The sequence below is a fragment of the Fonsecaea monophora genome (genome assembly GCF_001642475.1).
Source record: "Fonsecaea monophora strain CBS 269.37 chromosome Unknown Scaff40, whole genome shotgun sequence".
NCBI lineage: Eukaryota > Fungi > Ascomycota > Eurotiomycetes > Chaetothyriales > Herpotrichiellaceae > Fonsecaea > Fonsecaea monophora.
Genome location: NW_019173971.1, coordinates 138916 through 155485, shown reverse-complemented (window position 1 = coordinate 155485; position 16570 = coordinate 138916). Strand labels below are relative to the sequence as shown.

At 52.9% G+C, this 16570-nt stretch overlaps 6 protein-coding genes across 6 annotated transcripts; 2 read left to right on the top strand and 4 right to left on the bottom strand.

Moving 5' to 3' along the window:
• Positions 1–373: 373 nt before the first annotated feature.
• On the top strand, positions 374–1486 carry AYO21_06027 (hypothetical protein; the record flags this gene model as incomplete). Its single annotated transcript, XM_022655992.1, has 1 exon — positions 374–1486. One exon carries the CDS (start codon positions 374–376, stop codon positions 1484–1486), a length of 1113 nt encoding a protein of 370 aa, XP_022511704.1.
• Positions 1487–1778: 292 nt separating this feature from the next.
• On the bottom strand, positions 1779–2642 carry AYO21_06026 (hypothetical protein; the record flags this gene model as incomplete). Its single annotated transcript, XM_022655991.1, has 1 exon — positions 1779–2642. The coding sequence occupies one exon, from the start codon at positions 2640–2642 to the stop codon at positions 1779–1781; it is 864 nt and encodes a 287-aa protein (XP_022511703.1).
• Positions 2643–3117: 475 nt separating this feature from the next.
• On the bottom strand, positions 3118–7009 carry AYO21_06025 (eukaryotic translation initiation factor subunit; the record flags this gene model as incomplete). Its single annotated transcript, XM_022655990.1, has 5 exons — positions 3118–3201; positions 3250–4170; positions 4219–4307; positions 4879–6878; positions 6954–7009. The coding sequence occupies 5 exons, from the start codon at positions 7007–7009 to the stop codon at positions 3118–3120; spliced, it is 3150 nt and encodes a 1049-aa protein (XP_022511702.1).
• A 1647-nt stretch (positions 7010–8656) lies between these two features.
• AYO21_06024 (hypothetical protein) lies at positions 8657–10255 on the bottom strand (the record flags this gene model as incomplete). Its single annotated transcript, XM_022655989.1, has 7 exons — positions 8657–9032; positions 9085–9467; positions 9520–9587; positions 9638–9674; positions 9732–9916; positions 9988–10072; positions 10148–10255. 7 exons carry the CDS (start codon positions 10253–10255, stop codon positions 8657–8659), a joined length of 1242 nt encoding a protein of 413 aa, XP_022511701.1.
• Positions 10256–12266: 2011 nt separating this feature from the next.
• On the top strand, positions 12267–13883 carry AYO21_06023 (hypothetical protein; the record flags this gene model as incomplete). The annotated part of the gene is made up of 6 exons (XM_022655988.1): positions 12267–12474; positions 12540–12652; positions 12707–12737; positions 12791–12835; positions 12890–13321; positions 13375–13883. The coding sequence occupies 6 exons, from the start codon at positions 12267–12269 to the stop codon at positions 13881–13883; spliced, it is 1338 nt and encodes a 445-aa protein (XP_022511700.1).
• Positions 13884–14812: 929 nt separating this feature from the next.
• On the bottom strand, positions 14813–16444 carry AYO21_06022 (hypothetical protein; the record flags this gene model as incomplete). The annotated part of the gene is made up of 1 exon (XM_022655987.1): positions 14813–16444. The coding sequence occupies one exon, from the start codon at positions 16442–16444 to the stop codon at positions 14813–14815; it is 1632 nt and encodes a 543-aa protein (XP_022511699.1).
• Positions 16445–16570: the final 126 nt, after the last annotated feature.

Sequence of the window (16570 nt, the reverse complement as noted above, 5' to 3'; positions counted from 1 at the left end):
CTGGCCTTTGACAGTGGAAACATACCTCGTACTGGCTTCTGAAACCCCGCATAGAACTGAGCCACACGATGTTGTCTGATACCGACCGCAGACGAGTACCACTTATCAATTTCCAGGCAGCCATATTCCGCAGGCCAACATCCCAAGGAAGGGTGCATATCTATATCAATCATGGACGATTCCATTGAAACCGTTCGTTGTATCCTTCCCTTCAACTTTGGAGGACATTCCCAACCCTACCTTGCAGAGAAATACTACCTCGTCACGCCCACGCGCAGTGATTCTTCAATTTCACCCTCAAGCAGCACTACTTCTCTCCGAGAGAACTCTTCGAGGGAACTCCATACAGGGAGGGGGGAAACTCTGAGGCGAAATGCCCAAGATCGTGTGCCACGCGGGCACAGGACCCGATGACAACTGGGCGTACTGCCCATCCTTCGCAGCCGCCATTCTGTTCACGGTCCTCTTCGGCATCACGACCTGCGCGCACATCGTCCAGGCGGTCGTCTACCGCAAGCCCTTCGCCATGGTCCTCATCATGGGCGCCCTGTGGGAAACGGGCGGCTACGTCGCGCGCGTCTTGTCGATCGAGAACCAGCTGTCCAGCGGCATCTACACGGCGCAGCTGCTGCTGATCCTGCTCGCGCCGCTCTGGATCAACGCGTACATCTACATGCTGCTGGGGCGGATGATCCACTTCTTCCTACCCGAGGGCAACGACCGCGTGTTCCGCGTCCGGGCCCGCGCCATCACGCGCATGTTCGTCGCCTTTGACATCACGGCCTTCCTGATCCAGGCGACCGGCGGCACCATGACGGGCCCGGGGGTGAGTGCCTCGGTCCAGCAGACGGGACTGAACATCTACACCAGCGGCGTGGGCGTGCAGTTGTTCTTCCTCGTCATCTTCGTCGCCCTAGCGATCAGGTTCCAGCGCAAGGTCAAGCACCTCAAGCAAGACAGGCAGCGGCTCGTCTCGTCACGGCCTGCTTCCTACACCACCGACACCGAAGCACAATACCAATCTGTCCTTCTGCGTCCGTTGCCCCTGCGGACCGACTCCCCCAGCCCGACAACGACACCAGGAGACGTCGAGATACCCGACCTCGATCTCGCCACGCCCCTCCTCCGCCTCCTCTACATCACCCTCGCGCTCATCATTCTCCGCAACATCTACCGCCTCGTCGAGTTCGGCACGGGCATCGACTCCCCGACCGTGACGCACGAGTGGTTCGCGTACGTCTTCGACGGCGTGCCCATGTTCTTCGCCCTCTTGGTCTTGAACGTCTTCAACCCGGGAAAATTCCTGCAGGGTTCCCGGAGCGATTTCTCCGAGGAGGACAAGGCGAGGAAGCGGGAGAAGAGGGCGAAAAAGGAGAGGAAGAAGGACGACAAGAGGGCGGAAAAGGAGATGAAGCGGATGGCCAAGGTGGCGAAGAAGGATGCGAAGAATGGTGGCGGCGGAGCTGCGTACGAGGCCTTGGGGTGAAGAATTTCCAGTGACATGGAGGATTAGCGTCTCCTCGGCGTCCTCTATAGACTTGTTAGCATCTTGAGTGAGAGTCGAGGAATGGTTAAAAGGAGAATGGTTTTTTAGATTGGATAATTTTGTGCATACAATAGACGGGTAATACACTGAATCAATGTGCCAAAACCAGCGCCCCCTACACCACTGACGAGAACGACCTGGACCAATTGGCCAGGGCGAGAACAACAAAGACCGGTGTCTGATTCTCTCAAATGCCCGAACGCTATAGCCTTTATCTGCACCACCTATGCCATCATTTAGGACTTGGTTTATCCCATTGAGATATGTACCAATGCCTCTTCTTGTAGTTGTCAGCATAGCCTGGGATTGATTTCGACATGGCAACATCCCATCCCTTGAAAGCGTCTTCGTAGCTGGAAAGCAACATCTTCTCTGAACGTAGAGGCTTGTTCACTTGACAATGAATCATCCCAGTACGTCCTGGCCGTCGGTTGACGCGCCCTTGCAAGCTGGCCAGAAGTCCTCCATACGCTCGACATTGCTTTTTCTTCATTGTGGCAATGTTCGTGCGTGATTGTTTTCGCTGTGCAATGGCTCGTGCAGCGGCCCATTTTTGCAAGCGAGCTTCTACGTTAGGAGCACCCGCGCCATATAACGGGCGAGTCTCGAACATCGGAGCCTCGTCTCCACTCCCAGAAATCGCCCTTGTGAATTTGACAACCTCCACGTTTTGACTAGAGTTCGCCGCATGTGAGCAGAGGGCGGCGATTCGTTTATCATTAGAAACATCTGGATGACGATAGCCATGGTGCACCGTGCAGACAGTGTTGGGGTCCCAGAGGTCTTGTCGGATGACTTCCCGTAATCGTTGTGGTATAGGAGACTGGCCAGAGTGAGACTTTGGGGTTGAGACCCGAGGTTTGTGGCTCTTATCATCCTTGACACATGCCAACAAGTTCGATTTCTCTTCAACCTGACAGGTTCCTTCGAAAAATCCGGAATCACTTCGCTTGAGGGGAGAGTGCCTGAGGTCAGATTCGGAAAAACAATGCCCCGGATCGATCTCGTAGGGAAACACTGTGGACGACGAGATCGGTTCCGGTTCAAGATTTTGAGCCTTGCGAAACCGTGTTGTAGAGAGATGAGAGTCCAACATTGTGGTTTTGATAGCTTTGCTGATGTAGTGAGATCAAGTCAGTCAAACGAGTGGTTGTTGGTTTCAGGTGAAGCTGTGTCGCTGGTTCGCGAGAGTAACAATAACACCAAAAATGAGCGGAAAATCAACAATAAGTTCGATGTAGATGGTCGTTTCGATAATTTGGCCAGGCACAAATCACTTCATGAGATGGATTTGCGCCTCAATTGATGTGAGCTGTTGATGATTTCTCTTCAGGCAACCACGCTCTGGGCTGTCTGCACGGGCGGTAGGTGAAACCCCAAAATGCAGACGTACCTTCCTTCCGAGAGTTGTTGGATCAAGTAGTCTTCGCAAGAAGCTGAAAGAAGCGCCGTTGACTTGTTGCTGAAAAAGTTGTTCATTAGGTCTGGAGCTATCAAGCTGGAAGGCCGCAAAGCAAGACCCCCTTCTACCGAACGCCGTGCTGCCCACGTGACACTGACCCTAACCCATGTTAGAACACGCTGATGTAGTTTCCTATCCTCTCCTTTTGATTTTGGGCGATGCATTCGGCAATCCAGGTGATGTTTCGGATTTCCTGCCGGAGGGTCAGAAGCTGTGTCTCTCGCAACAAGGGGGTACTCACCTGTTCCCGTAGTTTGACCCATGCATATATAACCGCATGGGTAAACTGTCGAGTGAAAACCATCTTGGAGAATTCCATCTCCTTCTGGTAGAACATGTCCTCCAGGGACTTGGATTCACTGCCCGCACCTCCGGCCATGTTCCCGGCGCCCACGCCGCTGCTTTGGTTGAATCCGACTTCATCAAAAAATCGCTTGTAGTCACCCACACCGCTGACTGCAAGCCCGACGCCTTCCAGGTCGTCCGCTCTCGAGAGCATAAGCATCCCTTCTGGGTACAATTTTCCGAATTCGGGGTAGAGCTTCTTCCTCTGGTCCTTGTTCAGCTCGGTTCCGAAAGAGTTGATGGTGATGTTGATAGCTCGTCGATCGGCTTCGAATTCGAGGATTTCTGACATGATTTCTCCCGTGGGAGTCATGGCCATCTCGGGGTCCGTGTTTACGAAACGGTAGAAGTCCTCCAGATAGTTTTTGTACAGGGTGTTCCGCACAATCTCGATGTTGAGCTCATCCAGATCTTGATGGCTCAAACTTCCTTTGAAATATGGTGCCAGGGGAGTTTCGATCAGGACCGAGTTGTACAGTTCCTCGATATTGGTGGCTACGCAAAGAACTGGCATTGTCTCGAACCAACCCAACGGATGACATCTCTCCAGGAGTTCTTTAGTATCTCTTTCGTGCAAAGTCCCGGTAATGAGGAGTGCCACATTGTCAATCATGTACGAGTATGTGAGGTATTCCATGAATTTTGCCAACGATCCCGTCGCCTGTCCTTGGAGATATCTGAAGTCGGCGACTAGCTTCTCCGTGGTCTTGCTTGCCAGGGCCGACGTGGAGGGGTTGGGAGGAAGGTTTGAGAGCGCCTCGCCGTACGCAGGACCGAGCTGGGTCTTGACGTCTTCAATCGTTTCGCATTGCGTGAGCTGCACTTTGTTAGTGAAGTGTCCTAAAGCCGTGCAGCGACCACATACATTGCCATAGTTCGTGCTCGTAAGTAGCGCATTGCGGTAGCCACGAACTATGCCCTCCAAATAGCCACCGTTGACGTTGAACAAAAGGCCTGAGTCGCAAATTAGCTGTGAAATGCTGGAGAGTAGAGGACGCTCACCTTCCATGGTCCGATATGCTGAGCCTCGACAAGTTGAATGAGCGGGAAGGAAGTATGAAGCTGCAGTCGAACGAGAGAGCTCTGAAAGTAAAGGCAGCTTGCGATGTTGCAGTAAAGACGACGTCGATGAACAGGCAGGCGAATAGATCTACCGGGCATGAGGTCGGAATTGGAAGCTGCGCAGTTGCCGCTTTACCATCTTGGCCCTGACCTGTTGCACAGACTTCATGCCGCTTTTAATCAATGAACCTCTTCGACTCTTCATCGTTCAATTTCTTCCTTGATGTTGCAATGGTATTACCAACTACAAATTTTGTGAGGACTGTAGTGCCTCATGATTCTCTTCGCTGTTTCCTCCCCCACCGTCAAAGATGCCACAATTTTAGTTCATTAAGCCCTACGAAGTTCCGTGCAATGCAACACTGTTTCTACAATAGAACAAGAGTAAGAAGTACACTTATTTTGACAATATATTCCATGATGCAGAGCAAAGCAGTCCAAGCGTCCACTTGATCTCACGTACTGGCAGCATCCTTCAGAATCACATCCGCTGCCTTCTCACTAATCATATACGTGGGCAGCACGATATAGAATCCCGGGATTTTGGGAAAGACGCTCGCATCGACCACTCTCAACCCGTCAACACCTCGAACACGAAACTGGGAATCTAGGACCGCCATCTTGTCGTCATCGGCGCCGATAGGACATGTGCAGCTCGCATGATGTCCCCAGGCTTCTTTCTTTATCCAGTCTTTCATCTGAGCCTCGGTTGTGGCATTATTCCCCGGCCAAACCTCCTTAAACGTGCCCTGCAAGGGTATATAGTCTTGGAACATCTTGCGCGACAACTCCATGCCCTCGTATGTGGCTTGCAAGTCCTTTTCGTCGGCGTCGTTGGTAGTGATCCCTGTGTCGAAGTAATTGAAATTGATGACGGGCGTGTCGCGCGGATCGGTGGAACGCAGGGTGATAGTCCCGGCGCTGTTTCGCGAATGCGCCTTGAGAACGATCCAGGCCCAGTGGTGGGCGTCTTTCAATGACTCATTCGAATATCCGGGATGGTAGCCTGTGAAGAATGCGGGAGCACCAGAAATCAAGAGATCGGGATCCCCGTCCGCCACAGACGACTTTTTGATCACAGCAATGGCAATACCGTTGGTCGCGTATGTGCCTTTGAGAAAGGGACCTGGTTGAGTTTGCCATTGCTCCAAGCATGGGTCAGGCCCAGTGCGGAGAAAGGTACAGTCCTTGGTGATGGCAAAGTCGGTGTTGCTGTCTCCCACAAGCGTTGCCTCGTAGCGGTCCTGCAAGTTGGTTCCCACACCTGGTAGGTCGACAACCACGGGGATGCCGAATTTGGATAGCTCAGCAGCAGGTCCAATACCAGATAATTTGAGCAATTGCGGCGAGTTGAATGCACCACCAGAGATGATCACCTCCCGACTCGCATTGACGCTACCCGGGGTGCCACCCGCTGCTGAGCCAGCGCGAGGGTCGGCGCGATACAGACTTTGTCCTTCTAGATAGTCGACGCCAACGGCCTTCGGCTTGGATCCAGAAGTGTCAAACCGGACTTTTGTCACCAAGGTGTTGAGCTTGACGTCGAGATGGTACTTGCGCGATCCGTCTGCGTTGACGGCGTTTGCGGTGTCGAGGATAAAGTCGCGCGGACCATTCCGTTTCTTGTCCACCTCGGTAACTGCAATTGGGACCTGGTACAGGCCCTCCTGAGAGTCCCGGCCGGGAACACCGGCATTGATGTCTCTGAGCAAGACTTCTCCCAACCCAGCCACCGTGTTGAGCACCATCCCGAGCAGACCCTTACCCATTGCCGTTCCCGCCGCGATTATGAGCGACAACAGTTTCTGGTCCTCGACTGCCAGCGACAATTCCGTGAGACTGGTCTCGTACCAACCATCAAAGCCGTGGCCGACGACACTGTTGGGGAGATATCTGCACCGTTCCAAGCGCTCAAAGTATTTGCGCATGTTCCCGGCACTCCAGGAACTATCACCCGTGATTGACGCGATATTATTCCAGTCGCTCTCGTGTGGATAGATGGTGATCATTGCGTTATGCGCCGAGCAACCTCCCAGGGTTCCCGTGCGTGGGTACCAGATTCCCAGGGGAGTCGAGCCAGATGGCGGACTGTTCCCGACGTACTCGTCTCCGGAGAGAGTCTTCCAGACCATTTTGGAATCCTGTTCCTGCCGCGCAAGGTCCTGGTAGTGGTTGACAAAGTAATCCCACCGCATCGGCGTGAACTCTGTGGCCTGGAGCTGTAGAGCCGGCACCTGCTGCCACGTTGCCTCGCCTTGGTCGTCTCCCGCCTCGATCAGGAGGACTCTGTACCCTGCAATCGCCAGCCGTGAAGCCAGTGGACCGCCTCCAGGGCCGCTGCCGACCACGACATAATCATATGCGGTGGGGTCTGTGGTGGAATTGTCCGCTCGAATCGTCTGTGTTATATTGTTGTCGTCGCGCCTGTGGAATTTATTATGCGAATGTCTGTGTGCTGATGTTCTGGAGGAGTTGTTAGCCAGTCAGGCCACCCTCCCACGTCTTGGTATAGGAAAATGCTATGATGGTAATACTCACAGAGCCGACACCGTCGTGCCCCCCAACAGGGTTATTAAAGCCAACGTCGCCCTCATGGCCCCAGAGCATTAAACCGCGTATCGGATGAGAAAAAAAGTAAAGACTCCAAACAAATCAAACGGAAGGCTTTGATGGCTCAACTCCCATACATCATCACCTGAAGTGATCCCGGCGGCATGATGATGTCCTCTGTTTATCTTATAGTAGCATATATGTAAGGTGTCGGCATTCATGCATGGGCACAAGTCCACCATGGCCTCTCCCCTTCCCCTCTCATTGTTCGTCGTACGTGTACCTCGTATCACATCCCATCATCCTGAGAAGACGGTGGGAGAGTGGGAAGATTGGGAAATTGGGATCGTCAATTGGCTCCTCCTGGGATCTTCTCGCTCGGAGAGTTGGTCGAACGAACTGCCCGGTGCCAGGCGACAGGGACCACAGACACCACCACACAGGCTAGGCGACCAAAAAGCTCTGCACCTGCCTACAGTACCTACCTAGGTAAGATAAGTGTGCCAAAGCTAGGTTGAAAGGCTTGTTTGAAGCCATGGCTCGCTCCATCGACGGTGGCAATAGCCGGGCGGGCAGGTATGGATTTCGGCGAGCCACTTCGCAATACCCATACGTGCCTACCCCCAACCCACTACCCGCGTACCAGCCTATCCTCGGTAAGTACTCGTACCCACGGGAGCTGCATAAACGAAAGCGCTTTAGACTGTTCCTGGCATTTGGGGCTCAATGCTCATCAAACCACCCCAATACCATCAAAGGAGTCCAGACGGTGCCGAGTAGGTAGAGCGAGTACTCCGCAGTGTATGTCGTAGGTCTATAAGGGCCAGTCCCTCCCAAGGTATGTAAGTACCTAGCGAGAAGTCCCAGGACACACTGGAGCGCTACTAATTACCCATACATTCGGAGGCTATGCAGGTACATGGGACAGGAAACTCGCCGGCCAAATTGAGACGCAATGTGCCCCAAACAAGGTCGAATGGAGTAGAGTAGCAAGCAAGGCTGAGAGCCACCGAAGCGGGCGGGCTGAATGCGCGGGCCCCTTTCTTTATTTCTCCTCCCTCTCTCTCTCTCTCTAGAGGTAGAGCACTGGAGTCTGGGTCCACTTTGCCTACTTGCTGGTACCTAGTTCCGTTTAGGTGCCGGCCGTTGGACGATCCCGCTGTGGGTAGATAGTCCGGGGCTTTTCCAGAGACTAGCCTGCTAGCGGTGAGTGGCGGGCTGTTACAGGATTCACCTCATAACAAGTTACGAGCAAGGGGTTTGGCTGGCAGGGTGCCAGGGCAAGTGAGGCTGCGCGGGATCATTTACCCCTCGTAACTTGCGTGCAACACAGTTTCTGAGGAGGTGGCTGCACAGCTCTCGTCCTTCGACAGAAGAAGGCAGAGAACATGGCGGTCAGGGTCGGAAGCGTGGCTGGAAGTACCGATCTGGAGGTCTTGTTAACGAGGAGTTCCTTTGTGCCTGACAAGTCGATACCCTCGCGCAGGTCTTGCTGTTGAATTTGCACCCTGGCTGTTCGATGCCAGCATGGCAAAGTCAAGTCATACTAATCATCACATTTTCTACACAAGCGTCGTGAGGGACGCACCTTATCTACTCAAGTATTCTTGTGTCTCCAAACGAGCGAGCCCCCGTATGCTTGCCTACACAACACCCGTAGACAAACCCATGACCCAGCCTGAGGAACAAGTCTAGCATGCCGTCCCCGGCGCAGTGCCGACTCTCTCCTCCTTGACGCTCTCCAGGTCAACCAGACGGACAAAGTCGTTGCCCCCATCCTTGTCGTCCCTCCTCCTGTCAAACTGTAACCCCGGAGTGCGAGCTCCGCTTCGACTACCCGAGACAACAACACCGCTCGCCTTGCTCTTGCCCTGGGCTGTGCCACTGAGGATCTGGGGAAAGTAGTACTTGAACAACGAGTACATGGCAGGCATGCAGGCGCAGATGACGCCCACGTCCATCTCGATGCAGGACCAGTAGCCGAAGGCCGTGGTGTCCCACGTCAGGTTCTGGGATCTGGCGAACATGAAGAGCGTGTCGAGTCGGAGGGCGCTGACGACGATGACACTGGAAAGAGGCTGGGTTAGAGATTGCTTTATCATAGATTTAGAGAACATACCATGCTCCCACGCTCAACATGATCATAATCTGTAACTTCTTCTTCCAGTGCAGGTTGAGCTTCATCACAAGCCGCAGTGGCATGATGAGAATGATGACGTCCAGCACAATGTTGACAGCTGCGGCGGCCCACGCCTGTGCGTTCTCGTTGTTGCATCGGCCCTCGTGCTCGCCATCCCAGGACGTCCACGCCAGAGACACCGGCTCACACTGACAGGCCGACACAATGACAAAGATCACCATGTATGCGATCGTCAGGGCCATGGTTCCAAAAGCCACGCGTCGAAACTGTTTTTCGGGAAAGACTCGAAGGTAGAAGCAAATGATGGCCACCTTGGTCAGGGATATTATGATGAGGTAGAGGATTTCGTCAACAAAGTACACCTGGGCCCATTTATCAGTGCTTTCGTCCCACTCTTTGAGGTCGTCGACATACTTTTAGAATGAGCGTGATGTCGTCAAATGGCACCGTCCAGATGTCTTTGCCATAGCCGTGACTGGCAACTGCAAATCGTCAGCCTAGATCTCCAGGGGCACTAGTCGCTGTTACATACGAACTACTGACAGCGCCGAGAAAGGAACAAGGAGAAGCTGTCAACAGAGTCAGCAATTGAGTCCTCAGGGTAGACAAGTCGATTCAATTCCTACCATTGCAATGCTAATTGTGATGTCGTCGTAGCCAATCCTTGCCGCTGGAACGATAATTTTGGCAAATATTCGAACCGCGTAGATAACCAGGGCCACGGCGCCGCCTCCTGCTCCAAATCCAGAGATGAGACTGCTTCGGTCACGGACTGGAGCGCCGCAAGCCGTCAAGGAGACATTCTTCGTGGCTTTTCATCGTCAGCGTGCTGCGGGCCTTCGACCTTTAGGATTTCCGTACTTAGTTGTTCTTTAATCGTACAGTTCATGGCCACGCAGATTGTGATGGCCTCTGCCAGTTGTTGGTTCGTGCAGATACATGCTTGGTCGGTGGCCGAGCAGTTTGACTGAGCAATTCCCGCCAGAGTGCAGTCAAGCTGGACGTGTCAGCGACGACGGAACTAGGGAGGCGGTGTACCTACACCACATTTGGGATAAAGGGCCGCTGCGGATTCCAGGTCGGCTCTGACCACAGCCAGCAAGGTGGCGGTAACTAGGGAGAATATGGCCGTGAACGATCTCATCGTCATAACGTGATGGTCATAAAGTGATGTTTCGAGCGTAAACAGTGTCTCCTTTCAGGCGTGAGAAGAGTGATGAGAGAATAATAACAGTGCGGGCATGATATGACTTGTCTGTTAAGAGGTCGAGTGGTTGTTTAACCTAAGGGGGAACTGGTTGACTCCCCTCGAAGTCTTCCGCTCTTGTGCACTCTGAGTCCAGTTTCGAGCAGATCCAGGAGTACTAGCAACGTGGTTCCTCGAGCTATGGAGAGCCCACCAGGGAGACACAAGAGTAGGACATTGAAGAAATGGTCGTTGTTGAAGCGGTGGAGAACTGAAGTAACAGTGAAATATGCGGTCCACTAACTTGGAAAATTCGAGTATAGAACAAAAGCACAGATACCAAAGTAGTGAGAGTATCTGGGGAAGATCAACAGTCAGAATAGAGCAGGGGAGGACGCTTCTGTGACCAGGATGGAATACATGAGCAACACTTGGGTCCTCGTGGGTTCGTTTTCCCCGTTGTTAGACCTTTTCGAGATCTGCACACTGGACGTGTCCACTGACGGGGAAGACGAACTGGACTCTGCAATCAAAACGAGACCCGAGTGAGATGGCACGGGTGGGTGGGTATAACATTCTGTGTCTTCTATCGCAAATCTCGAGGCATCCTGGGCTGGTGATCTACACAAACAAACACATAAGACGAGATGAATCCCGGGGATCCAATGTCACCTCTTGGTATATTCCTTTACTAACAAGAACCCAGCTTTCGAGGATCTTCCTTGGTAGACCAAAACCCATTCCCGACTCCACTTTCAGCCCCTGGTTAATCCCGTTCAAAACTCGACGACACCACTCGTCGTACTAGGATATGCCTGCATCCGCGAGGCAGAGCGGATAAATTCCCCCAGCCTCGTGGGTCGCCTCCTTTTCCCCGCTTCCCACATTCTGGATGCCCAGAACCTTGGGAACCAGTCAAGCATCAGTAAGGATCTGCCTTGCAGGAAGAGCTCTGAATGCTTAGTGCGTAGTGGTTGTAGGTAAGCTAAGCTTCCTTCTCTCGGACATCCAGGATCATTACGAGGACGAACAGCATGTGTTCATATGTACACAAGCAGGAGAGAAGTATTTGATCCTTCTGACGAGTCATGGCACTGGCCAGAGGCTAGAAGCATCATGCTTTGAGGGACTTTTGTCCGTAGAGTGACGTTGTGAGGGTCACATTTATATATCAACAGAGACACATATTCAGTCAAGGCTTATACCGAGTCCCGAATACATCCACTACATGTAGACTTTCTTCCGCCTGTCTCCTCGTATCGAGTACCCAGTACAGTCTGTACCCAATGACTTCCCAGGGGCCCAAGTTCAGATTCGTCCATTGACCAACATCAAGAGTGCTGCATCCCCGACAAACGGTGTCTACCTGACCCACCAGCTGAGCCGTTAAGGAACGTGGAGACGGATCCATGCATTTGCCACAGTCCACGAATACCTGGGACGACTTTGGCTCCTGGCTAGTGACGATGGTGGCACGATAGTATGCATCTTTGGCCCCCATTTTCCCACCGTCTCGATCCTACAATGGGGACCATTCGATAATAAATCCGGTGTTCCAACATCTGCAAAGAGTCAGCCTCCCTCCTCCGGTCCAATTCGCTAGTCTGTGCACATCCGGAGTCTCAACTCTTGGAGGAAGCTTGTCACGCTTGTCTCCCAACCCACTTCTAACCTCGCTGGCCTCTTTTCCATTGACGATCGTCCGTGCTCCGCGAAATGACGCGACAGCATGGATCTACATCCCCGATCAGACATCGGAATCAGAGTCAATTGTGCAAATGTCGATCTTCCAACGGGCTTCGACCACAAACTCGTCAACATGGAATAATGTCTTTGATCGGTTGAACATCACCTTCGCCCTCTGCTCAGTCCAGCAGCATTTGACCATACTCACCTCAGTCACTCTTTTGATACATCTACTAGCCATCTCGGTGGTGCTGTCACTCGTTTCTTTTCTTCTTCTTGGTTGGTGGAGATGAAGTTGTCGCTATCAGCTTGTACGGCCCTACTGGGAATCTGTGTGCCGTGCCTGGCGTTTCCCACAGCTTCCAATGTTGCACTTCTCGCCAGAGCAAGGGGGATTGATGTCTCGGAGGACTTGACGTTTGAGGAAATTGTGCGCCAAGTACAGCATCAACGAGAGAAAAGACTCCTGGTCAACCCCCTAGATACCCCGATTCAAGGTAAGACAAGACAATTCTAGTTAGCTGGACTGTCTCGCGAGAACATGGACTGACACTCCAACAAGTCGACGGCGAACATGAGTGGCAGGCGCCTAGCTCGAGCGCGCAGAGGGGACCCTGTCCTGGGCTCAATGCATTGGCTAACCATGGCTATATCGATCGGTCTGGAATTGCAAAAGTAGGTCATTCCCCAGGAATATGCTTGTTGCAGGTCTAATGCCGTGGATACTAGTTTCCCGATATTATAGGCGCCACAAACGAGGGTGAGTCGCTCGCCGAGTTATCGCCACAGCAAAGGTATTGACGATGAGACAAGTATACGGGATGGGCATCGGACTCTCGACCATCCTCGCCGTCTTTGGTACGACCTCAACAGTCATTCCAGACGCAGAGGTCTCAGCTAAGTCTTTTACAGGCACCGTGTGGACCGGCAACCCACTCTCCTTGAGTCCAGGTTTCTCGATCGATACAGCATCCCCCCAGACTCAGAATCTCCTCGGAAACCTGCTGGGTCTCCTCGGTGAACCACAGGGAATCGGACGGTCGCACAATTTGATCGAGACAGACGCTTCGATGACGCGCAACGATCTCTATGTCACCGGTGACGCTTCCACCATGGACATGGGTCGCTTTCTTCAACTCTACAGCCGTGCCAGCAACGATACAGACGTTCTCTCGACGGAGAATGTGATGCAGCACTCGATCGACATGCTCAACGAGTGCATCTCCACTAACCCATACTGCTGGTATGGACCCTGGACTGGCGCCATTGTTCGTAATGCTGGGCCGACTCTTGCTCTTCGCTTGCTTTCGAATCACTCGGCAGAAAACCCGGGAGGTATCATGAGTAAGTGATCAGAGTGCGGCTTGTTCGAGGGGCACTGTTGACTGTTGGGCCAGCCAAACAGGTATTGAAGTCTTTCTGGGGCGTGATTGACAACGACGACGGCTCGCTAGTGTACAAGCGCGGATGGGAACGCATCCCCAACAACTGGTATCAAGCCCCCGTCGACTACGACGTTGTGCAGCTCAACCTGGACCTGGTCGACGCGTTCGTCAAGTATCCCCAGCTCGCGTCGATTGGCGGCAACACCGGCACCGTCAACTCCTTCACGCCGCTGGACATCAGCGACCTGACCGGCGGCGTGCTGAACGCCGAGACGTTGCTGCAGGGGAACAACCTGCTCTGCTTCGCGCTGCAGATCGTCGACACCGTCTCGCCAGACTCGCTGTCCCCGCTGTACTCGACCCTGGCGGTGCCTTTGAAACTGCTCACGGATGCGCTGGGCTCGGCTCTGGATCCTCTGACGTGTCCGCCCCTGGGTGATCTGACATATGGGGGCCAGCCGATCTGGGAGTCGCTGACAAAGGTATTTGCGGGCCCTGGCCGTGCCGGAGCTCCTCTCTGAAGGAGTGAGGGATCCAGGCATGAAAGCTGTGTTGCTAGGAGAGAGAGGGACGAGAAATGTCATTGTGAACCAATGCCGACCATAATAACTCAGCCTGGTGGTGTGTCGAACTCGGGATTGTCACAAATCCTTAGATATCGTTGCTGGATAGCGTTTTCAGGTCTCCCATTACTACTTGGTCTTAATGACCGGGAAACTTCTGAAATGGACACCATCCGTATTTCCTTCACAGATTGCGACCTGAACGCGGATGTGGAAATCTCTGGTGGTTTCAACATGTCCCATCTCATCCCATTCCATCCGGTAGGATTCTAGTGGACCGACCAAACGTGTGAAACTGGGAAAGAAGTGTCAGTCTTTACGGAGTTTCAACGCATATTCTGTACGAGTCTGTAGGTACATAGGTACGAGTACGAGTAGGTGGCTAGAGGAGACGCGAATGCTTCCTTAGCGTGGCACCAGCGCGATGGCGTACGAGTATCGTGGTTGTTCGATCCCCTGAACGATGTACTGCGCAGTAAGCGGCATGCTCGTATTGGAACATAGGAGTAATAACTCCGTGATACCTAGGAGTCTCAGTAGGGTAATAACCGGGATTGGTGGACCAGTCTATCATACTTGTATGACTCTGATGAATCACGCCTGGTGATTTCGACATAGTTCAAGCTGGTCTGAACACTGCGAAAATGATAACAGTGTACAGTGGCTGAACAAAAAGCCGAGACTCCTACTTTCATATTATTTGACCCAGGGAAAAAGACGACTTTGTAGGTGGATTTTGTAGCTGTGTCTGTGATGGTTATAGCAGTGCCATGCAGAAACCTCAAGTCCTGCATCGCTACCGAGTTCTCGATGCCACGGCGGATCCATGTCACAAACCAAAGGTGCGCCAGTATCAGCACTCGAAAACAGGTCCTCGAGTGTTGACCTCACCTGGACATTAAGCTCTCAATGCTGACCCGCCTCCTTCTCTGTGGAGTAGCACTCGGACACAGAGGATCGAGATGGCCGAACCAAGTATCCCATCGCTCCCAATCTATGGCATCGTCATTGGGAGTACTGAGCGCGTAATCTTGGGCCAAAATGGCGTCGGTATACTGGCTGAGCATATCTCCAGCACCGTCTGCGGAATTTGTATTTCCATCGTCTCGAGCGTCGTTTCCGAGCCAGAATGCATCATCGTCATTCCGGGCGTGTCCTTCAAAGGCACTGATCTGCCGGTTGGGGCGCAGGTTTTGCTGTAACTGAGACGTAGGCGGCGTGTCTTTCGACGCAGAATCCAAGTCCGGAGGTGTTGGGTCGACATTGACCATGCTCGATTGTTGGCGGCTCAATGGCACTCGTGCCCAACTTTTCATGGCAGCTTCTTCTCTCCTTGCTTTGGCGGCCTGTCGCTGATCGCGCAGCCTAGTTATGTACTCCGGCGGAGGAGGTACAGCCCCTTTCTGTCTCTTCAAAACGTCCTCTCGAGCGGCAAAGGCTTTCAGACAGAGATTTCCCACCGCTGCAACGATCGGTCTGTCGATGCTCAACAAAGTCCCGAGATTGTTCTCAAACAAGGTGTCGATGAGGGACCAGGCGCTTTGAGAGTCTACGTGAGGAGGCTCTGTTCGGAGTGTGTCCAAGACATGGATAACAGCGTGCCATTGAATGAAATAGGGTACGTGCCACGCAAAGCGCCGCAGATGAGGGTCGGTTTGCATCATGTTATACTGCTCCAGCAGTCGAACGGCAATGTCCCAGACAAAACGCCGCTCCGATGCTGGGACACTGTTCTGGTAGGCCCATCTGCGTGGATGATGAGCCATGAAGCGGACAAGGTTTGTTGCTGTCCGGCCACCAATCAGGGCCATGAGTTGTATAGGCTGAGACGGATCGCAAAATCGCAGGTGCTTGGTCTCCAATATGTCTTCTACTCCCCTGATGAAGTCGTCCTTGCGCTCCAAGTCGTCGATGGCGGGATATTCATCCGATGTAAAGGCGACCTTGCGGAGTTTGGCCATCTTGGCTGTTTGTCCGGCAGCAAAGGTGGCCATTGTGGACCTGACCATACACCATATCATCTCAGTCGGCTTCGTCGACTCGACAGCCGGCTGCAACATTGTGGGATTAAGATCGCTATCATCGACATTCGCGGGCATCTTAGGGGTGGTGTCGTTGACTTCAAAGTCTCGAAACTTGGCCTGGCCACTTAGCTCTGCTGCACGGAAGTCGTGTGTCCTAAGCTGCCACCATATGCGTCGACGGATTTCAGTTTCAAATGGAGATAAACCAAGAAGTGTGCCGTCGAGACTTAAACCCATTCCTTCGGCAACACGAAGCGCAACTCCCGTAAGGCTCCACACGGCACGCGGTTCGTGGTCGTCTCGGATAGAAAGAAGGTGAAGGACTAGTGCCTGCAGTACCACAATGCTCGTGCTGCTCATGAACTTTGCACGAAACAAAGCCCTTTTCGTGGCTTCCACGTAACAGGAACGCAAGGCTGCCCGGCTCTCGCCCAATATCTCGTTGCATTCAGCTTCCGTAAGAGACAAGGTAGCAATGCTATAGATGGCAAACATGAGAGCTTCGAAGCCTTTTGGGATGTGGTCGATATTGTTAGCTGCCTTCTCTATCGCAAACTGCAAGCTAGGCACATGGACTATCTTCGTAAGAGGATTGACGTTTCTGACGAAAATTCGCCATAA